The 22,558-nt window shown below is 47.2% G+C and overlaps 1 protein-coding gene across 1 annotated transcript; it reads left to right on the top strand.

Moving 5' to 3' along the window:
• The first annotated feature begins 2,974 nt into the window (after window positions 1-2,974).
• On the top strand, window positions 2,975-21,983 carry LOC115527117 (centriole, cilia and spindle associated protein). The gene is made up of 3 exons (XM_030334526.2): window positions 2,975-3,448; window positions 16,821-17,089; window positions 18,619-21,983. Exons 1-3 carry the CDS (start codon window positions 3,052-3,054, stop codon window positions 18,793-18,795), a joined length of 843 nt encoding a protein of 280 aa, XP_030190386.1. The 5' UTR covers window positions 2,975-3,051; the 3' UTR covers window positions 18,796-21,983.
• The last annotated feature ends 575 nt before the right edge of the window (window positions 21,984-22,558 follow it).

Raw genomic sequence — 22,558 nt, 5'->3', positions numbered from 1 at the left:
GGGGGGGGAAAGGCCAGCCCCAGGAGGAAAGCAGAGCTCAAAGACAGAAAGAAATAGAATCCCAGTGAAATTGACTGGGACTCTGGGTTTAGCTTGGCCAGAGTCGGTAAATGTCCTTTCTGTTTAAGCTGGCTGAATTGGTTTTTATCACCTCCAAGTGGATGAGCCCTGATGAATAATAACACTTTAAAAAATTAGAATCAAAGTAGCACGCTTAAGTGTGCACAACAGGTAAAAGCAAAACAAATCGGGGCACCTGCGTGGCTCAGTTAAGCGTCCAGCTCTCGATTTCACGAACCATGTGATCAGACCCCGTGCGTTGGGCTGCATGCTGACAAGGCATAGGACTCTCTCTCTCCCTCTCTCTGTGCCTCTCCCTCACTTGGGCGTGCTCTCACTCTCAGATAATACACTTAAAAAAAAAATAAAACAAATCATTCCTAGTTCTATTTTTCAGCTATACAAACAACAAAAAACAAAAAAACCCCAGTATATTACCTTGTAAAGTAGGACCACAAAGCACTCAGGGAAGTTAGATGCTGCCCTTTTCCTGCAGGGGTGAAGTTTATTTCTCTCTGAATCTGGGCTGGACTTGTGGTTTATTTGAGTATTAGATGCAGGAGAAGAGATGTATATGACCTTTCCAGGCCTTCCAGCTTGCCATTACCCTCTCAGAAGACAGGGGCGAGTGGAAAAACCAGTCTAGCCTCCTGAGGATGAGGCCACAGGGAGGGGACCAAACGAGGCCAGTGCACAGCCAGCCCCACCAGCAGGCATGTGAGGCCCTCATGAGCTCAACTCTCCCTCCGGCTAAAGGCCACTGTACGGTGAGTCTAGACCAGCAAGGCGAAAGTAGAACTGCCTGGCTAGCCCACAGAGTTGTGAGAAACAAGCAATCTTTTTGTAATGTTAAACCACTAAGTTTTGGGGTGTTTAATCACGCAGCCAAGGCTGAGACAGCTTGCGTTCTGCATTTTTCATACAACTGCACATTGCCATTTCCCCCCAGGTTATTAATATATTTGTTACCATTCTTTGGGTCGCAACCATCCCAAACCACCCGTGGCCACTTCCACAAAAGTGGAATGCATTAGAAGGTTCCTGGGGGGTGTCTCAAGGATCAAAAGGCAAAGTTGGGGAAGAGAGAAGTCAGGGCCGCTGTGGGGAGGTCAACAGCCAGGGCTCACGCAGTGGTCCATCCAGAAAACTGCCCTTAACAATCCAGGGGTAATGACTCCTGGACTGCTCATTTCAAGTTCTCAGGACAGTCTGACTTGTCCCATTTGGGCAGTGTCGACCTCTGGATCAGTCGGCTTCCATGAGGGGCTGGGGCAGAATATGAATGAAGACAGAAGCAAAAATAGCAGATGGAGGGGCGCCTGGGTGGCTCCGTCAGTTATGCGTCGGACTTCCGCTCAGGTCATGATCTCATGGCTCACGAGTTCAAGCCCCGCGTAGGGCTCTCTGCCAGCTCGGAGCCTGGAGCCTGCTTCAGATTCTGCGCCTCCCTTTCTCTCTCTGCCCCTCCCCTGCTCGCACTGTCTCTCCATCTTTCAAAAGTAAACATTAAAAAAAAATTTTTTTTCTTTAAATAGTAGATGAAAAAAAAAATAGGTGAATGGAGGAAAACCCACTACGGAAGCCAGACCGGTGTAACTCACTCATGGATGGCCTAGGCCTGTTTTTCAACTGTTTTAAGTATTTTGATTTTCCAAAGCTGCTTTCGAATCTTTTTTGCTACGAATGTATCAAGGCTCCTTTTAACGGAGGGTAAGGATCTGCGTGGGGCCACACTTGAAACTGTAACGACTGCAGCAACATTGTATGCTGCCGCACGAGGCAACTGAACCTGTCCAGGCTTTTTGTACAGACGTCTCTGAGAGGGTGGATTGGCGGGTTTAATGAAGTTGAAAAAAATGTTTGGGGTGCCGAGAAGAAAGGAATTCGTACTAACACGTGGAAAGGGGTTAAAACCAAAGTAACAGGTGCTGTGTGAACACAGGAAGGAAGCAAGAGCGACCGCGGGGACTCGTTTCTGGGAGAGGAGAGCAGCGCAGGGGTGTCAGGAGGGGAGCGCAGAGGGTGCGACCCCGGGGGGGCTGCACCGTTCACTGGACGGGGCAGCAACTCCAGCCCCTAACTGACGCTTCCCGCGGTGGCGGGCCCCTGGGACGGCGCCTACTGGGGACGCGGGGGCGCGGGCGCCTGGGCCGGGTGGGCCGGGGACGTGGGCCTGGGGCCCCGGGCTGGCAGACGCGCTGCACCCCCGCGCCTCGCGCTCGGCACCGAAGCGGCCGCCCCCACGCAGCGGGCGGGGGCCGAGACCGGGAGCGCGCGGGGGAGGCGTCTGCTCCCGGGGACTGAGGCGGCGCCTTCGCCTGCCGGCTGCCGCAGGGACGCGGGCCGCCGCGCCGTCGGCGACATTTTGCTCGGCAGGAAAGCGCGGGGGAGAGCGGGCCGCTCGGAGCTGCTGCGCCACGCGCGCGGAGGACGGGCCGGGGACGCAGGGCCAGGCCGGCGCGGGACCGAGGAGGTAAGCTCGGAGGGCGCCCCGAGACCCCCCCCGCCCTTGCTTTGCCTCACTCCTGCCCCCGCGCTCCCCGGCCTCCCGCGGCCCTGTCACACCAGCCCGCGGCCTCTGGCCGCCGTCCCCCGGGGTGACCCCCCAGCCCCCGCAGTCCTGGCCGCTGCGCCCTCCTCCTGGAGCCTCCCGCGCGGTACCCCGCCGGGGCCGTCAGGACAGGGTCACGGGACGAGGCGCTACCTGGCCCGGTCCTCCCGGCCCCGCCCCTTCCCGGGGCCGGCCGCCCGCTCCCTCCGCCCCCTCACCTCCGCCCCCTCCCGGGCCCGGCCCCCTCTGCCCGCGCCCCGCCCCCCGCCCGCGCCCCGCCCCCGCCCGCCCCGTCCGGGCGGGGCTCCGGGTTTAAACGTCGCGGCGGGCCGGGTCGGCGGGAGGGGCGGGGCGGGTCTCTGTGTCGTGTCCCCGGCTCCGTAGGCGGCGGCGGCGGCGGCGGAGCGGAGCCGCGCGCGCTCAAGCCCGCGGGAGGCACCATGTCCCCGGGGAGCGGGGTGAAGAGCGAGTACATGAAGCGCTACCGGGAGCCGCGCTGGGAAGAGTACGGGCCGTGCTACCGGGAGCTGCTGCACTACCGCCTGGGCCGCCGGCTGCTGGAGCAGGCGCACGCGCCCTGGCTCTGGGACGACTGGGGCCCGGCCGGCGCCTCGGACGACTCGGCGTCGTCGGCGTCGTCGGGCGCCGGGGGCCCCGCGCCCCAGTTCGCCCCCGCCTCGCCGCCGCCGCCGCCGCCGCCCGCGGAACCCGCGGCGCGGGAGGGGCCGGAACGGCGGGCGCGCGGGCCGGCGGAGGAGCAGGGCGCGGAGGCGGCGGAGGCCGGGGAGGCCCGGGACGCGGCGAGCGCGGAGGAGGCGGCGGACGGGGCTCTGCCAGGTACCGGGCCGGGAGGGGGGACGCGAGGGGGCCGGGAGGGGGCTGCCCTGGCGTGCGAGCTGCCCAGCTCCGTGTCTCGCAGCGCTCAGGGCAAGCCCTTCCTATTTACTCATTTTTTGGTTTGTTTTCTGGTAGACGGAGAATGCGCCTCCCTGGCCGAAATAAGGGTGGTGTCAGCCCCGCCTCCGCCCTCCCGCCCTTATTTCCGTCAGCGGGTGGCTCTGGGTTGGGCCCGCTGTGAACTGGGTTGAAGTGGCGCTGAACTCCGGGTCTTCCTCCGAGGGCCGTGGTTGCCTTAGTGAGCTCCGAAATCCCATCTATTTGTATCTAAGCACCTTTTTTCCCCCCCGTAGAGGAGCCCAGCTTCCGTCAGATTCTCAGAGGGCACCGAGCCCAAGAGGTTAAGGTCGCTGAGCCCAGCTTTCAGTCTCATGAATGGGGCCGCTGTTTTTCTGCGTTAAGTCCCTGACCTCGCTGCATTGTCCCCGAAGAGTATTTTGAATTTGTTGACGCAGGCGGTTGCGTAACTCCTGGTTGGTGGGAGAATATTCGTTGTAAGTGCGAGGTGCTCTCCGCTTCTTGCCCACCCACTCGTCCCCCGGGCGCGCACCCCTCATCAAAAGGCTGCCGCGGGGTAGAGGTGGAGCCGTAGCTGGAAGATGGCCCTCGGGTGCTGTGCGTCTTCTGTTTCTGCCCTGGTCCTCCTCCACCTTCTTTCCTGGCCAGACGATGGCCCAGTTGGGGTCTCAGCGCGGGAGGCCGCATGGACGGTCGCTGGTGCTTGGGGCCGGGCTAAATGCCTCAGGATACAGCCTGGAGTAACCAGGGGTTCCCTCCTGCTACTTTCTAGCGTTGGCCAGACACTCCCCCCACCCCTCCCCCAGTCCCAATTCTCCACCCCCGTCCCGGGTCACTCGATTTTAAAGAGGCTTGGGCGAGAAAAGTAACCAAAATGTATTGACCGCTTATTACCCCTCCAGTCGCTGATCTTAGAATATGTATTTGCTCGCTCAGCGTTCAAAACAATTCTAAGTGGTAGGGGTGTAATTTTTATCTCCGTTTCATAGATGAAGAAATGGAAGCTGGGGATAGATGATCAGTGACTTCACTTTTGTTTGTTTACGGCACCGTAAAGCGGGGATTAATCAGCTTTTCAGTGTCTCATCGCAGCCCCTCTGCAAGAGGCTGGAAGAGAGAAAACAATCTTTTAGTCACAGAGCCAGCCTTGCTTTGTTGCTGTCCTGTCATCTTCAGCCCTTCTCGGTGCATCCTAGAGCTGCCTTTCCATCCTCACATAACCTGTAAATCCCCCAAGATTTGTGGCTGTGTAGTAGCTTCCTAGCTAGCTTCTAGGAGCTTCCTAGCTTCAATGATCCCTGGTGGAAATTTGAATAACAGAAGGCAGAGGGGGCAGGGGCACATGCCTTCTGGTTTAGTCCCGTGGACGCTGGCCTACCAGCTAAATTGTGAGATGTACTTGAGGTGCCTGTGTTTGCCCGAGGTCCTGATTATTTTGGTTTCCTTAGAGACACGGAATCCTACTGGTGGCTGAGGTCAGTTATTTCTTATCTGCTGATATTTCTGGCTTAGGCATCAGGGAGAAGAAAGGATGTTTGTTGTGTCCAGGCCTCTCCGTTGCAGGACCATTTGCTTTGCTCCTGCCTGTTGATTCCTAAGTCTGGCAAGACTGAAAATCCTTGTTTTTACGTGGATGGTTTTATATACTAGAATGATGAGTACTCTTGAGTTTCTATGAAACAAACCTTTGGCTCTTGTTTTTACTGAAGCCATATGTACACATAGAAGCATCTAGTTCTGTATGGCTTATTACAAGGATCCAGAAGACACACAGACGGGCCCCCTGTTCCTTAGAGGACCACTTCCAGCGCCTCTGGCTTTCCCTTTGGTGTTGATTTTTCTCCGAGTGACAAGGCTTTGGTTGACACTCCTTAATTTTTTTTCTTTCAGTCTTCAGCATTATCTATTGGCTTTCCTTCTTTTTAACTCCCTCCTAACCCATACACACGGGCCCTCCCCACACCTGCTCAGTAGTCGTCATGGAGTTTGTTGCACCTACAACTGTATCTACATTATTGTGCCTGGAAAATGTTGTGCCAAGCCGCCCTGTATTGTTTGCCGTGACTCCTTTTTCTTTCTTTCACAATACAACCAACACATCAGGTTCGCTCTTGCTCTCGACATCTTAAGACATCCCTCCCAGCGTCTCTGACCTACTTCCATCTGGCCTGGTTGCTGCTCTCTCTTGCCTGCCTGGTTCCATGTTGGGCGGGCCCTTGGCTACCACCCCAGGGACTCCTTGGCTTCTCTTACGTAGGAGCCCTTGTGTGGCTCTCACATCATCTTCTTGGTTTACCCCTCCCGTTGGAACTTATCTTCTAGTAGCTTCCCGAGAAAGGGTATGTGCGAGGTTAATTTTCTGAGAGCTGGCATGTCAAACGATAGCTTGTATTTCCGCCCTCGTGATTTGGTGAGTTCGTGGCTGAGCCTGGAATTCTAGGTTGGAAGTACTGTCTCTAAAGAGTCTGGAGGCATTTGCTGTGTTGTGTTGTAACTTGCGGTATTGCGCTAGGGTCCTGTGGTCTCCCGATTCTTGATAACGTGTCCCCACCCTCAGGAAGCTTTTAGGGTCTTCCCTTTGTCCTTTGCGTTCCGAAATTTCTCCTTGATCTAGGTCTGTCTTCCTCCAGTGTGCTTGTGAGCCCTTGCAGTGAAACTCCTGCTTTGTCATTTTGGGAGGTTTTGTTTTTTCACCTCTATTTCTGTTCCTGTTCCTTTCTTCTCGAACTCCTTAGTTGGATGTTAGACTTCGTGAATTTCTCCTCTACCTTTCGAATGTTCATCTGTCTTTTTCTTCTGTTTTTTTTTTTTTTCTGGGCGATATTCTCAACCTTATCTTACAATTCTTTCTTTCTTTCTTTCTTTCTTTCTTTCTTTCTTTCTTTCTTTCTTTCTTTCTTTCTTTTTAGAGAGAGTGAGAGACAGCGAGGGTGGGCAGTGGGAGAGAGAGAGAGAATCTTAAGCAGGCTGCATGCTCAGTGTGGTGCCCCCCCCCCCCGCCCCCTGCAACTCTTCTATTTTTTTTTTCATCTGTGGGATTCTATTTATTTTTAAATTAATTTTGTTTTCTGGACTTGCTACCTTCCCTCCCTACCTTCTTTCCCCCCCCTTCCTCTTTTTATTCCTTTGTTATAAAGTTCATTTATTTATTTTGAGAACGTGAGTGGGGGAGGGGCAGAGAGATGTGAGGCTTGAACTCACGGAAACACGAGATCATGACCCCTGAGCAGAAACCAAGAGTCCTACGCTTAACCAGCTGAGCCACCCAGGTGTCCCTCTTTTTATTCCTTCATAAAAAACAGTATTCTCTTCTCAATTCGTGCATATAGTGTCTTTTATTATCCTCCTGAGGATATTACTAGAAGTTTTTTTTATGTATTTTCTTCTCATTGTATTTCTACGGCCTAGTTTCTGGCTCCCCACCCTCTCCCCACTTGTGTTTCTTTTTGCTTTTAACCCTGTATTTCTTTCTTTTTAATTTTTTTTTCAACGTTTTTATTTATTTTTGGGACAGAGAGAGACAGAGCATGAACGGGGGAGGGGCAGAGAGAGAGAGGGAGACACAGAATCCGAAGCAGGCTCCGGGTTCTGAGCTGTCAGCACAGAGCCCCACGCGGGGCTCGAACTCCTGAACCGGGAGGTCATGCCCTGAGCCGAAGTCAGATGCTTAACTGACTGAGCCACCCAGACACCCCTCCGTTGGCTGTTTAAATTTTATTTTAAACATTATATATTGACTTCCCATCATGGGAGATGATGTAGCTTAAGATCTTGGCTCTGCCCCGCCCACTCCCTGACATTTACCAGCCCTCGGTTTGTCCCACAGTATTAACTAGGTGACTGTTTTGTTTAAAGCACGATTCTGTGCTTGAATTATTGTGGCTATGTAGAAGTATGCACAGGCGGGCCGTGTAGTATATTCTGACTACATTTTCTTTTCATTTCTGTTTTTCCTGAAGTTAATCATTGTTTTACCTTTTTGTATGCGTGTGTGTGTGTGTGTGTGTGTTTATATTCCCATGACTACTTCACCCTGAAATAGTCTGGTAGTATTTTAAAACTTGGCATATGCTAGACACATTAGGTGTTCTATTCATTTATTTTTCTTTTTTCCCTTGGAGACTTTTTTTTTTTTTTTTTTTGAACCCCCATCCTCCTATTCCAATTTAGACGTTGTGCTGTCAGTCTGGGACTTCTCTTCACTGTTTCAGTATTTCTTTTGCTCACATCCTTTCTCTGATCTCTCTTGTACATCTCGAGTGTTCCTTCGTGTGGCTTATCGCTTCCTTCTGGGGTGACATGTCCTCTGTATGTCCTGAGAAATGTTGCATGGGAATAGAAATTTTGTGACCTTGCATGACCGAAAATGCCTGTATTATATCCAAAGGCTGGATTGATATTTTGCAAGGTAGAGAACTATAGATGAGAAATTTCAGTGTTTAAAGGTATTATTATATTGCATCCTAGTTTTTGGTCTTGCTTTTTAGAAGTACCATGCCATTCCAACACCTTGTGTATGTGACCTCTTTTTTGGGGGGCGGAGAGAGCAGTTTTTAATAGATTCTCTTTATCCTAGGTGTTCTAACAGTCTATGTTTTTTTTTTTAAGTAAGGTCTACACCCAAGGGGCTTGAATACCAAGATCAAAGTCGCATGCTCTACTAACTGAGCCAGCCAGGTGCCCTTTATGTGTATGTCTTTTTTTTAAAAAAAGTTTTTTAATGTTTATTTTAGAGAGAGAGACAGAGAGACAGAGCACAAGTGGGGGAGGGGCAGAGAGCGAGGGAGACACAGGCTCCAGGCTCCGAGCTGTCAGCACAGAGCCCGACACGGGGCTCAAACTCATGAAGTGTGAGATCATGACCTGAGCTGAAGTCAGATGCTTAACCGACTGAGCCACCCAGGCACCCCTGTCTTTTATCATTTATTGGGCTGACAACTTGGTGGGCCTTTTTAGTCTGGAAACTTCTCGTTTAGTTCGGTAATATTTTCTAGTACTGTTTAAATAATTTCCTGTGCTCTATTTGCTTTTTCTTTCTATATTTACTTTTAGTTGGATGGTGTAACTCCTGGATCAAACCTCTAACATTTTTATTTAAAACTTTTTTGATATTGGAATTTTGGGTTCTGTTTTCTGGAAGAACTCTTTAACTGTATCTTCCAATCTTTATATTGAAAATTTTAGTTCTGCCATCCTAGTTTTAAATTTTGGAAAGATTACCTTTTTTTTTTTCTTTTGTCCCAAGTTTTATTTTTAAAAATTAAAAAAACAGTGCGGGCACCTGGGCGACTCAGTGGGTTGAGCATCTGACTTTGGCTCAGGTCACGATCTCACGGTTCATGGGTTCGAGTCCTGCGTCGGGCTCTGTGCTGACAGCTGGGAGCCTGGAGCCTGCTTCGGATTCTGTGTCTTCCTCTTTCTCTCTGCCCCTTCCCCACTCGCTCACCTCTCTCTCTCTCAAAAATAAACATTAAAAATTAAAAAAAAAATAACATCCTGTTCTTCTTGGATTTCTTTTAACTCAAAAAAAAAAAAAAAAAGCCATAATTGAGAGGTCTGTTATATTTCATACTCTTTTTGTGTACTTTGGACTTTCTCTTTTTAGAGGATGTACTCAGATGTTTGCTCTTAGCCTGTCTGCTCGCATGTAAGAGTGAGACTTGCAGAGCTTTCCAGGAGCTCTGGCTGTGGGGGTGCTTGTTGACTAATTGGATGAGGACGAGCTGTTTCTCTGGGGGACTTAAACATAATAAGTACCCATTTTTCTTGTGTTCACCTCCCCAGATGGCAAACCTCCAGTCTCCTGCCTGGGGCGGGGTACAAGCCTGGCTGTCAGCATTCAGGGAACAAGAGTTGGGGAAAGGGAGGAGGGGCCTTGTTCTTTACCACATGAACCTGTTTTTCAAGAAGGTGTCGCCCTTTACTTTTCCTGTGCCTCGTATCTCAAGCCCCTACCCACTCTGCTTCTCCATCTCTGGGGAGTAACCCACATGCCTTCTGAGCTAGGAGAGGGGCAATCATGTGGCATACCGACTGGAGGAAAGACTTTGCAGGAAGTGTCGACAGCGACATAACCGAGTGACCCTGAAAACTAGTGGCTTAAAATTCCACTGCTCATTTATTACTGCCCACGGTTTCTGTGGGTTGGAACTTGCCCTGGGCACAGGGGATGCCGTGTTTCCACTCTGTGCCGTCTGCAGCCTCTGCTGGAAGGTGCCAGGGCTGGGGGCTGGCTGCTAGGGCACTCGCTTGTGACATCTTCATGCACCTGGCCTTCCTCATAATGTGCTGGCTGGCCTCCAAGGGCGACTGTTCCTGAGAGAGAGCAGGGCACGTGCTGGGCTGCCCTTTGTGACTTATCACCAGAAGCCATGGACCACTTCTTTCTCCCCATTCCTCGCTTATGAAAGTCTGCCCAGGTTCAGGGGGAAGAAGCATCCACCCCCCCCCCCCACTCCCAATCTCAACAGGCACGTTCATATTATGTTGTCAGAAGAGCACGTGGGTTGGGGGGCCTGGGCGGCTCAGTGGGTTCAGCGCCCGGCTTCAGCTCAGGTCGTGATCTTACGGTCTGTGGGTTCGAGTCCTGCATCGGATGTGCTGACAGCTGGGAGCCTGGAGCCTGCTTCCGATTCTGTGTCTCCCTCTCTCTCTGCCCCTCCCTGTTCACGCTCTGTCTCTCTCTCTGTCTCTGTCTCAAAAATAAACATACATTAAAAAAAAAAAAGAGCATGTGGGCTGGGACACTGATTAATGCTGGACCTTTGGAAAAGGCATTCCATTACACTGGCCTTCTGCCTCATTTTCTATTTCCTTTTGGGTTTCAGTGTGTGTCCTGTGGGACTTTCTCCCACAGGGAGTTAGGATTCGTCCTACTCAGTTCTCAAGGTCACTTCTACGTCCTCATCTATGTTCCAGCTTCCAGAATTGTATGGACACCTGCTGTCTGGTGTCATTGTCTCCCTTGCTTTTTGTCCTATGGGTTATGCGTTTTTTCCTTCACTTTAGTGGGCTTTTGGGAGGAAGGGACTATATGCACATGTCATCAGTGCGTATTAAGCCTAAATTCCATTTGCTGTATTTTTACTTAGATTTACTAAAAAAAATGTTTTTTAATCTTTATTTTTGAGAGAGAGAGAGACAGAGAGAGAACAAGTGGGGGAGGGTCAGAGAGAGAAGGAAACAGAATCTGAAGCAGGCTTCAGGCTCTAAGCTGTCAGCACAGAGCCCAACGTGGGGCTCGAACTCACAAACTGCGAGATCATGACCTGAGCCAAAGTTGGACGCTTAACCGTTTAACTGACTGAACCACCCAGGCGCCCACTTAGGTTTATTTTTTACTTCCTTCTTGATCAGTCTTGCCAGAGACTTGTGAATTTTATTAGTTTTTTTTTTCCCCCAAACTAACTCTAGACTCTGTGGATTTTCTTTATTAATATGTCTTTATTGATCCATGATCTTTTCTTCCCTTACGCTTTGTAAGATGGGTGCTTCGCATTGATTTTTTTTTTTTTTTTTTTTTTTTACCTGCCTTTCTTTTTGGATGTGTTGATTTCAGGTTGTAAATTTCCCCACAGTTACTGCTTTAGCTATACTGTCAGTTGAGTAGGATGAATCTTAACTCCCTGAAGGAGAAAGACCCGTGTTTTGTTATATAGTATTTTATTTACTTAAGCAAAATCATTATGATTCTTAAAATACATGAAAAAATTAATAAACCTTAACACTTATGTATATAATACAAACATAAGGAAATGTATTTATCTTAAAAAAAAAAAGGACTATATCCTAAAAGCATACTACGAACGTTACGCTTAATGAAGAAACTTCAGAAGCATTTCTAATAAGGTCAGGATTAAGGAAGGAATGCCTTCCATCACCACTTTTTTTTAATTGTTAAAAATTATGGTAAAATCTGCATAACTCGCTCTGCCATTTAACCATTGGTAAGTGTGGCATTGAGTGCATTCCCATCTTTGTGCAACCATATGATTTATTTTTGATCCGTGTGTTATTTAGAAATGTTTTTAAATTTCAAAACTGGAGATTTTAAAAAGTTACTTATTTTTGGGGCGCCCGGGTGGCTCAGTCGGTTGAGTGTCCGACTTCGGCTCAGGTCATGATCTCATGGTTCGTGAGTTCGAGCCCCACATCAGGCTCTGTGCTGACAGCTCAGAGCCTGGAGCCTGCTTCTGATTCTGTGTCTCCCTCTCTCTCTGCCCCATCCCCACTCATGCTGTGTCTGTCTCTGTCTTAAAAATAAATAAAACATTTAAAAAGTTAAAAAAAAAGTTACTTATTTTTGTTGTTTTATCAAGGTGATTTACACTATAATTACACCATAATTACCCACTATATAGAGGGTACATTCTGTGTGATTTCAATTTTGTAAACGTATTAAGATTTGCTTTAGAGACTCAGATGCGTAAATTCTTGTAAACGTTCCATTTCACCACATTATATATTCTGTAGTTATGGGATGCAGGGTTGTATGTATAGCCATTCGGTCAAATGTGTTAATTCTATTGTCCAGATTCTTCAAAACAGACCCTCCAATAAAACTGAGCGGCCCGGTGGACGTGTTCTCTCTTTGTATCATCCGGCATGGTAGTTCCTAGCCACGTGGGGTTATTGAGCACTTAAACTCTGATCGGCTTAACTGAGGAATCGAATCTTTACTTTTATTTAATTTTCCTTTACGCTTATAGTTGATAGCCACGCGTATTGGCTAGCACAGCCCTACACCAAGACTGAATTTTTTTTTGTTTGACTGTCCTGTCAGCTCCTGAGAAAGGGGCATTCTAATCCTCTCCCACAATGGCGATGACTGCTGTTTTTGTTCCTCTGAGAAGGTCTTTGGTTTAAACTTCAGCCCTCCAGGTAAGATCTTGACCCGTATGGTCACATGCACCCACCTGACAGCAGGCAAGAGTTTCATAAATATTAATATTGGGCTGATAGGTTCTGTCTCTTCTGCATTTTCCGTCTTTGTCTCCTGCTGCTGCAGACGTACTTGGGTTGGTCTCTTTCTTTTAAGTGTTACGGAGAATAAACGCAACGATTTGATAGCCTGTAAATGGAAAATTGCTCCCGCTGGCCCTTCCTTCTTGTCTTCTGTCCTTATGAGGCCGCCCATCTTTTGCAGTACATTCATAAGCGCGTTTGCAAAATTATTTGTAGGGATAACTTGGCCCAGGGTCTCTAGAGAAGAGTTTACTCCTTTGTACCGGGCGCCTGTGGACCCTCGGGGTTTTTAACATCAGTCTTTGTTTATCTGTGGGGGGGAGGGCTGGTCTGGTAGCTCACGGTTAGCAGAACTAGGCCTCCACTCTGTCCGGTACGCAGCCCACCGTGACCTGGTGCCCCGATCCCGCGTCCCCCTCTGTCAGCAGTAGGCGGCCTGCTTGCCCGATGCCGAGTCTCTTCCCCCTCGTCTGACGGACCCCCTCCCCCCTGCGGTGTTGAACACTGTTCACGGCTGCCGCCTTTACCAACGCTCTTCCCGTAGTTTCTCTCCTGGTGAGTTTTTCTCCTCTTCTAGCAATTCTTTCTCCCTCTTAGGCTCTCCTTCTTCAGCCTGGCTGCTCCTTAAATAATGGTGGCCCTAGGGGCCTGATTCACTGTCCCCTCCTCTGACTCCACGTTGCTTCCCGGATGATCTGTTCCACATCCAGACCTCAGCTCCCACCTGCTGGCTCACTGCCTTGTCTCCTGGGTTCATGGGCCTGCTGAGTTCTTCCAGAAGTATCTCCCATCTGACGCCGCAAGTATCCTGTCTTTATCCTTGGGTGGACCTCTGTCAGAGGACAGCAGGACCATCCCCACTAAACATCTGTGGGAGCCGTGGACTCCTCTTTGCTCCCAGGGCCGCGGGGTGTCTGTCGTCTTCACCGGTCTGTCGCAGTGTTGCTGGGCCGTCTGCTCTGGAGAGGCCTCGGTACCTCGGTACCTGCTCTGGAGAGGCCCGCTGTTCTGATCAGTGTGTGGTTCACAGGTGCCCAGGGAGTCTGAGCATCTGCCAGGCTCGGTGGGCCCCCTTCTGGTCCTTTCTGTCCCCTCTCCACCCCTACCGTGACTCCTGGGCCCCACTGGCCCCCACTTCCCACCTCACCCCCAGACTCTGCCATTGTTTGCTAGCTGGCCTTTCTGTCCTCGCCTCTCTCACTCATCCTTCACGTTGGTAGCTGGAGGCTATATCCCTAAAATGCAAATAGGGCCGTGTCGCTTTTTCAGCTTACAATCCTTTAGTGATTCTTCATCATTTTCAGGATAAAATGAAACTCCTGAGTTTGGTGTGGAAAGTCTCCTCCTTTGCCACCCGCTCCATGCCTTCATCCACAGACTCTCTCTGGACCTGTCATTTTGAACTATTTATATTCCCTTTTCTTTCCGGGCCTTTGAACAAGACATTCCCTCTTGTTGGGACTCTCTTTTTCTCTTTTCTTCCTGACTAGTTTGTCCTTTAACCTAAATCATTATTCCCTTCTCTGGGCAGGCTTCTCTGGAAGACCTGGGTTAGACACATACAGACCAGGAGAGGAAGAGAAGGAAGGGAACTTTGGTAGAGTCAAGGTCATTGCTGAAGATAGAAGATAGAAATGACAGACGACAATCTGTCAAGACTTCACGCTTGTGCCCCAGTATCTTGACTTCCTATTCAGGGGCTTACTCTAAAGGGAATGTGGGCAATAAATAAATAAATAAATAAATAAATAAAGGGAATGTGGGCAAAAAAAAAATAAAATAAAATAAAGGTAATGTAGGCAGAAGCAAGAAAAGAATCACAACCAGAAATAGGAAGGGACAAGAATGTGTCCTAAAGAGGTGATGAGGTTTTAGAATAGCAATCTGTAAAGTCATCACCTAGAGCCAAATTCTGGAGCATTTGAAGTGAGGGGTATCCTTAAGACCTAAACAGCTCGGGTAGGTGAAATGGAGTTGTAGATGCATAAGGAGCCATTATTCAAAAGACTGAAATTAAATCACTCTATTGCATCATACACACAAATTAACTCAAGTGGATTAAAGACTCGAATGTAAGACCTGAAACCATAAAATTCCTAGAAGAAAACATGGGCAGTGAGCTCCTTGGCAATTGGTCTTAGCAATGTTTTTTTTTCCGGATCTGATTCCAAAGGCAAAGGAAACAAAAGCAAAAATAAATGGGACTACAACAAGCTGAACAACCGCGCAGCAAGGGAAAGCATCAACAGAATAAAAAGGCAGCCCATTGAATGGGAGAAGATATTTGCCTAAGGGGTTAAATATCCAAAATACATCAAGAACTCACACAACTCAACAACAAAGCACCAAACAATCCAAGTGAAAACATGTGCACGGGGTGTGAATAGACATTCTTCCAGGGAAGATACACAGATGGCCGGTAGGCATGTGACAAGATGTTAAACATCAGTCATTAGCAGGGCAGCGCAAATCAAAACCACAATCAGCTATCTCCTCACACCTGTTAGAATTGCCATTACCAAAAAGGCAAGAGATGACAGGTGGTGTGAGGATGTGGAGGAAAGGGAACCCTCCTGTACTTGGTGGGGCTGTAAGTTGGTACAGCCACTATGGCAGACAATATGGAGGGAGATTCTGCAAAAAGGTAAGAGGGGAACTAACCATATTATCCAACCATTTCCCTTCTGGGTATTAAGCTGAGGAATACAAAAACACTAATTCGAAATGACATAGGCACCCCCATGTTTATTCTAGCATGAGTTACAATAGTCAAGATAGAGGAACAACCCTAAGTGTCCACCGGTTGACGTTGACGAGTGGGTAAAGAAGATAAGGCATATATACACATAATGGAGTGTTCCTTACCCAGCCACAAAAAGAAGAAGGAAATCTTCCCTTTGGAACACCACGGGTGGGTCTAGCAGGTTTCAGACCAAGTGAAAGAAGTCAGACGGAGAAAGACAGATGCCATGCGATCTCACCTAGAAAACAAGACAAAGGAACAAAACAAAAGCAAACTCCTAGATCCAGAGAACAAGTGGGCGGTTACCAGAGGGGAAGGGAGTTGCGGGAAGGCTGCCTGGCCGAGGGGACTCAACTGCAAGGGGACGGGTGGTAACTAGACTTACCATGGGGATCAGCCTGTAGTGTCTACAGATACCAAATTATAGTGTCGTGCACCTAAAGTTCATATGATGTTATATGCCGATCTTACGTCAGTAAAAACAACCAAACAAAAAAAAAGGAAATTCGGGCTGAAACGAAACATGGGATCACGAAGCGTTGGAACAACATCACATAACTTTTACAACAAATAAAGGGTCTATAAAAAGTAATGAGCGGCCAAATGATAAAATGTTGTTAAGGGAAGTAGGTATGTTTTAGAGCACATCCTTCATGTCTGACGTTCACCTCAGAAAGGGCAGTCCCATTTCCCTTGAGGATTGCTGCAGCTCTGCTGACAGGCTTTAGGGCTGTGTAGACCCTGGGCCCTGATTCATGCAGTCATTTCTATCGCAAGTGTTGGGGAAGCCCTCTTATTTTTTTTATTTTTTTAAATTTTTTTAAATTTTTTTTTTTCAATATATGAAATTTATTGTCAAATTGGTTTCCATACAACACCCAGTGCTCATCCCAAAAGGTGCCCTCCCCACACCTCCAGCTCTTCATGCTGGGAATCCATAGTGAGTAACTATGGAAACCGCTCCCGATTGTGACTGAGGACTGTTCAAACTAAGGTGGGCAGCTTACTCTTTCTTACAGCATGTTAAGAGCCACAGGGAGCTCTCCATATTCGTGGCACCTCAAAAAGAAATGAAATTGAGCACGTTAAGAGCCGTAGGGAGGTTTCCGTAATCATGGTGCACCAGAAAGAAATGTGATCCCGGAACTTGAGTTGAGTGACTTAACACCTAACCTTTTACATCTGCTGAGAGATTACCGCAAATCCCGATCTGTTTCTGAAGTGAGGCCTTGATGATTGGACTTCCCTTGGGGTTGTGGAGAAAGCCATGAGGCTGTGGTGCTTTTTAGGTTTTAATATTTAATTGGGATGCTTGATATCGGACTGTGAGTGAGAGTTGTGGCTTTCGAATAGGTTTGGTCCAGCCTTGGTGGATTTGCTGTTGATTTTAAAATGGGCCAGACCATTTGAAAGGTATAACCCTGACTTGGTTTTGTATTTCTTGCTTACTTGGACTCGTGAATTGAGCCGTTACGGCATGAAGCGTTATGAATTTCACAACCCAGCTATTTGAAGTGATTATATAGAAACGTGATTTTAAAGCATTCTCGTCTTGTTTTATCTCCTTTTTTTTTTTTTTTTCAAAAGCACTGCCAGTGAAAGACATAAAAGAAAAACCTGAACAACAGGTCAGAGCAAAAGAGACTGACAAGTTACCCAGCAGTACTGAACCTCGACAGCAACCAAGTGCCTTATTTGCTAGAGGAAATAGGAAAGCAGCCAAAAGTCCTCAAAGATCATCAACTAAAATAAAGGAGAAGAAGCATCCGTTTGCTCTTTATGGGTGGGGAGAAAAACAGACCGATACAGGAAGCCAAAAAACTCACAACGTCTGCGCGTCTGCCCCCGTGCATGAGGTGGGTTCGTGGGCACCGGGCCGTCACTGCTTTTCCTTGGAGGCTGGGGGTTGGGCTGCGTTCCCGTCATCGGGTGTCCTATTCTGTGTTCACCACGGTGCTTTGGGGTCATGGTAGATCTTAGGAGATGGCAGGGTGGGCCAAGGAAAGCCTGGAATTTGGGCATCTGATTGGCAAACAGATTGAGGGTGTCAGCTCCCTGGAGATCGAGGGGTGTTGCTGGGAATTAGCTGGGATTTGGAAGATTTACCAACATGGAACCAGGAGAAGTGGCTGGAGTCAGGGTTTTCAAGTTCCGGGGGGGTGGGGGGGCGCAGGTGCAGAGGAGGAGCCCAGCGGGGCTGGTGGCTGCCCGTGTAGATGTGCCGTGGGCCTCTTGACAGGTTTCTGGTTCCTGTGGCTTTGATAACTGGTATTCCTCGACTCCCTTGTTATCTTTTGTTAGATTGATTCTGTAGTTCTTGGCACCTACTGTAGATTCCCTTTGGCTCTTTGAGTTCAATTCGGATGATTGTGTTTTCTCCTGCTCATCCACAGCCAGTGCCTTTTACTCATTGGAGCCTTAGTTGTCCTCTTTTTTTTTTTTTTTTCCCATGTTTATTTACTTATTTTTGAGAGAGAGCACAAGCTGGGGAGAGAGAGAGGGAAACTCAGAATCCGAAGCAGGCTCCAGGCTCAGCTGTCGGCACAGAGCCCGACCCGGGGCTTGAACCCACGAACCGTGAGCTCATGACCTGAGCCGAAGTCAGACACTTAACCGACTGAGCCACCGAGGTGCCCTCAGTTGTCCTCTCAGTCCCGAGAACAAAAGAAGTTCAGTGTGTGCAGCCATAAAGCAATTACATATGTTAGCACTGACATGACTAAGTCGGCCTAAAGCAAAGAACGAATGAAAAGAAGCAGAAAATACAAAGAATTTGAATTCTGATGAATTACCATGATCAGATTTTTACTGAACAGACTTCTGAACGAACCCTAGCAGATGGTGTTATTTGGAGTGATATTTGAGACAATGGAGCTGTGGTTTAACAAAAGACTGGCTATTGCGTGGGATTAAGTTCAACAGAGTTCGTCTGTAGCATGAAACGTCTTAAGTGGTAAAAGTCCTTTAATGGAATACTTATCCAGGCTTACTGCTAAGCATCTTCAATAATTTTCCAGAGCCAGTTTCTAGAGACACATGCAAATTAGCTGCTTACCATTTATACCTAAAATTTAATGTCCGTTTTTTACTGTTTAGCGTCTTGGTCACTGACCAGGGGCAAGGGGATGGCTTTTCTGGAGGAGCTGTTATACCTAGGAGAAAGGGATATGATGAAGCCGGGCTGGCCTCTGCCCTGGTTTCCATCCAGGTGATACAGGAATCTGCAGGAAGGAAGAGTGCCGAATTCTCTGGAAGAGGGGAAAAAGGTCCTGGGGGTAGTAAATATTCATCGCAAATATTCTTGAAAATGAGTATAAAAGCCATATAAGTTATTATACTTTTATTTTAGAAGTAACAATAATCTTTTTATTTTTGAGTAATTTAGATTCACGAATCAGCATTACGAGCCAAGAACAGAAGACAGGTGGAAAAAAGGAAACTGGTCACTCAGAGGCAGCGCGCTCACTCTGTAGACGTGGAGAAAAACCGAAAGATAAAGCCTTCCTCCTCGGAGAACCCATGGATGACAGAGTACATGAGATGCTATTCGGCAAGAGCTTAAAGGCCGAAACATTTGCTTGGACAGCCTCTTCAAAAGAGTGTAAATGAAAAGAAAGAAGAAACAAAACAAAAGAAAACAGACATAGATTTAAGAAACCAGCTGATTATGCAAGGTTTTCCGTAGGGCATGTCCAAAAGATTGCTCTATTTCAGTGAACCCTGGTCACCTACCTCAGTAGTAGGGCGACAGTTGAAGCCATAGATATTTGGTTATTTATGAAGCTCAGTCCCTAATATTTGATATTCTTATAAGGGTTTTTGTTTTAAAGCATCTTAATCTTTTCAGATACCGCCACCGAATGCCTTTAAATGGCTATTGATGCTTAACATTCAGTCTTCTCTGTCAGTGTAGCCGGAGCCTGTTTTCATCCTGTCCTGAGTAACTTTCCAGATTCCATAGTGAGGAAGATCATTCCGACCTGTAGCTTAAGACTCATTTTCCTTACGCGTGGTTTTCTTCGTGAAAGAACGGCTCATCGAAAGGGAGTTTCGACACTAACATCGACTCCTTGTACAGTGACGCCAGAACCCCCGCAGTTCCTGAAAAAGTAAACTTATTCGTCTTTCAATTATGGCACCACTTTACACAGACCGTGATATTTAAGAATTATCTGGGCTGGGTGAGGGTCCTCTTTTCTCTTTAAATTGTCATCTGGGCACTTTCTATCTCATGCAGATTTTAATAGATCGAATGCAGTCCCGTACGTAAAGTGCCAGTGCGGTGTGTTGAGAGGAGTACTGAACTTCTTCTGTGAAACTTTTCTTTTCATTACTGCAACTTTCTTAACACGTAACGGGAGAAGCAGCTCCTTGCTGCGGTCCAGCCTTTTGGCATATACGCGCTGCGGACTCTTGCCTCTTCTTTAATAGTTGGCCGTGACATTTAGAACTTCCCGTGTGAAATTTCACTTAGCGATGTTGAGGTGGTCTTGCGCACGGGGGTGGGGATGACATCCAGATACCAGTTAGAGATGTGGCTTACCCCTACTTTCTCCACTTTTTCCTCTACAGAACTCATTCGTAACAAAGCCTTGACAATGTACGTTGTTCAGACTTCTGCTGAAATGCATTTCTCCCGGATTCCTAGCCAGTGGAATGAGACGATGGTGGTGTTTGTCTAGGCACGGATGTTGAGCATGTAAACAAAGCGCTCCTTCCCTGGTACATTTCCTTTGGGGTAGAACAAAATGGTTTTAAGGAATGCTGGTTTCCATCCAGCTGATACAGGAATCTACAGGAAGGAAGAGTGCCGAATTCTCTGGAAGAGGGAAAAAAGGTCCTTTGCCTAGGCCAGGCTAGCACCCGTAGATGGGTGAATAAAATTTGCTATTAGGTGTGAGGTTGAACATTCCCTTGCTGTTTTTACTCTGGATCTTTGAAGTGTTGTCAATTTTTACTCTTTTTTTTTTTTTTTCTAAAGTAGGCTCCAGGCCCAGTGTGGGGCTAGAACTCATGACCCTGAGACCAAGAGTATGCTCTACCAATTGAGCCAACCAAGCCCCCCATAGTCAATGTTTAGAACACAAATATGTTGTATTCCACATAAAATCTTCACACGATGTCCTCTTACAACTGTATAAGCTTTGAAAACTCAAGAATCGTGAGCTTTAAAAAAAAGAAAAAAGACTTTCTAAATACTTGCATCGTTCTGAGGTGAATCCTTTTACGTAGAGAGCTCTCCTAATCATTGAGATGGGTATTTAACAGGAAGTTCTATATGTCGGTCCAAAACAACCCTGCTAATAATCCTGGTGAACGTTACTGTCATTATTAAAGTCCTTAAACACTGCAGGTACCTAACGATCAAATTAACGTGGCATTGTGATGGTGCAGCTGACTGTGAAAACTGTTCCTTCCAAAGCCCTTCGTGCACGTTTGTGTTTAGGCATCCAGCTCAAGCGTTCCTGTTGCACCTGACAATCTCCGGGAAGATGGCCTTGGGTGTAGGTCAGGTTCCACACTGACGGGCTGCCTTAGAAACCCAGCTTCCTCTCGGCTTTACCAAGCCGGACTCCCTCCCCTTTAGGGAACAGACTCGTATTCAATGTGCTTCCTCCTGGCAGCTCCAGATGGAGAAAAAACCTAGAAGGCAATACTGGCCAGTTTTACCCCTTTCTTAAGTAGAAGACCAATGGACAGGATTTTTAAAGTACTTTTCATGTGCATGAACAATGAGTACATCAGCCTGAATTAACTGTGAGTCCCCTTCCCATGTCCAAGTCATTAGTTGCCGAGGGTGTCTTTTTAGGGGTGAAAATCACCTTTGGAGCCCATGAAGTTTTTTAAGCGGTAACAATTTGATGGTCTGACTGTTCCCTTCATTCTAGAAACTCATGTTCCTAATTCTTATAAATCGTGTTCCTAATTCTTGGGACAACGTGGAAGACAGCAAGCTGGTTTAAAATTACCTTTCATGTTGAAAAGTCTGAAACTGAAAATCCAGTGAGAATATGGAATAAAATAATTGCTGCCTAAGATTCTCTTTTTTAAATTTTGGTTTTAAAATTAAAAGTTTGCCATAAACATGGTTTCTGTGTTACTTTTATTAAGAGCAGTAATCGGATACTAAGTAACATCTAGCAACTCTGCTGGACCAAGGCAAATGACAAGTAAATAGAAATCTATTTCTTTTTTTGAAAAAATATTTTGAAATACTTTTTTAAGTGTATCTTTATTTATTTTGAGAGACAGAGCAAGCAGGGGACGGACAGAGAGAGAGGGAGACAGAATCCCAAGCAGGCTCCGCACTGCCAGCACCGAGCCCGATGCGGGGCTCGAACTCGCGAACCACGAGATCATGACCTGAGCCAAACTCAAGGAGTCGGATGCTTAACCGACCGAACACCCAGGCGCCCCTATTCTTTCATTTTAAACTAAAAGGCTGCTCTTATTTAGGAGGTATCAAAATACTCAGTACCTCTGGGTTTTATATATATATATATGTATGTATACACACACACACACACACACACACACACACACATACATATACTCCTATATATATATATATAAACTCCACCGCGGTAACATTTCTAAGTACATATATACATTTTTTAAAAGTTTACTAAAGGTATAATAGGGTATAGATTCTCTGAATTGCTCATGATGTAGTAGGCACCTATTTATGGTACTTCATATGTAATACCTTTGTCATTGTTTCATTAAATAAAAATTGCCAATAACTTGAAAGGTGTGTGTGTGAGGTCACTCAAACTCTGTAAACTGCACGGAAGAATGGTGTCTGTGAGCCATTAGACGTCACCCCCCCCCAAAAAAAAAAACTCTCCTCCCCAAACAGAATTTTGTGCAATTGGCAGAGTTAAAAAAAAAAAAAAAATTCTAGTGATAACCTTCCTCCTTTGACTTGAAATGCTGTACTGAGCATAAACTTTAAAAATGGAATGTTATCGTACTTGGTATTTAAAATGTTCAAAAGTATTATTGGCAAGGAGGGAGAGAGGCGAAGCATATGTTAGAAGTGAAAACAACTTTTCTGAGTAAAAAATAGTTTTACACTGGATTAGATACAAAATGGTGCTAATGTTTCTTTATCTTGATTCTGTGTTTGGTTTGATACTAAAATGCTAATGCCTGACTCATAAGGCCCCTGCTATATAGTTTGGTGATAAGTTAACATTTAAAAAGCAATACTGGGGCGCCTGGGTGGCTCAGTTGGTTAAAAAGCAATACTAAAAATGTGACCTGATCATTTCAAATGCTTTTGAAATGGAGTTTTTGGACAGGAGAGTGAATAGGGAGTAATA

This window comes from Lynx canadensis, chromosome D2, assembly GCF_007474595.2.
Source record: "Lynx canadensis isolate LIC74 chromosome D2, mLynCan4.pri.v2, whole genome shotgun sequence".
Classification (NCBI taxonomy): domain Eukaryota; kingdom Metazoa; phylum Chordata; class Mammalia; order Carnivora; family Felidae; genus Lynx; species Lynx canadensis.
Note: the sequence above shows the minus strand (reverse complement) of the source record. Positions and strands in the feature narration are given on the sequence as shown.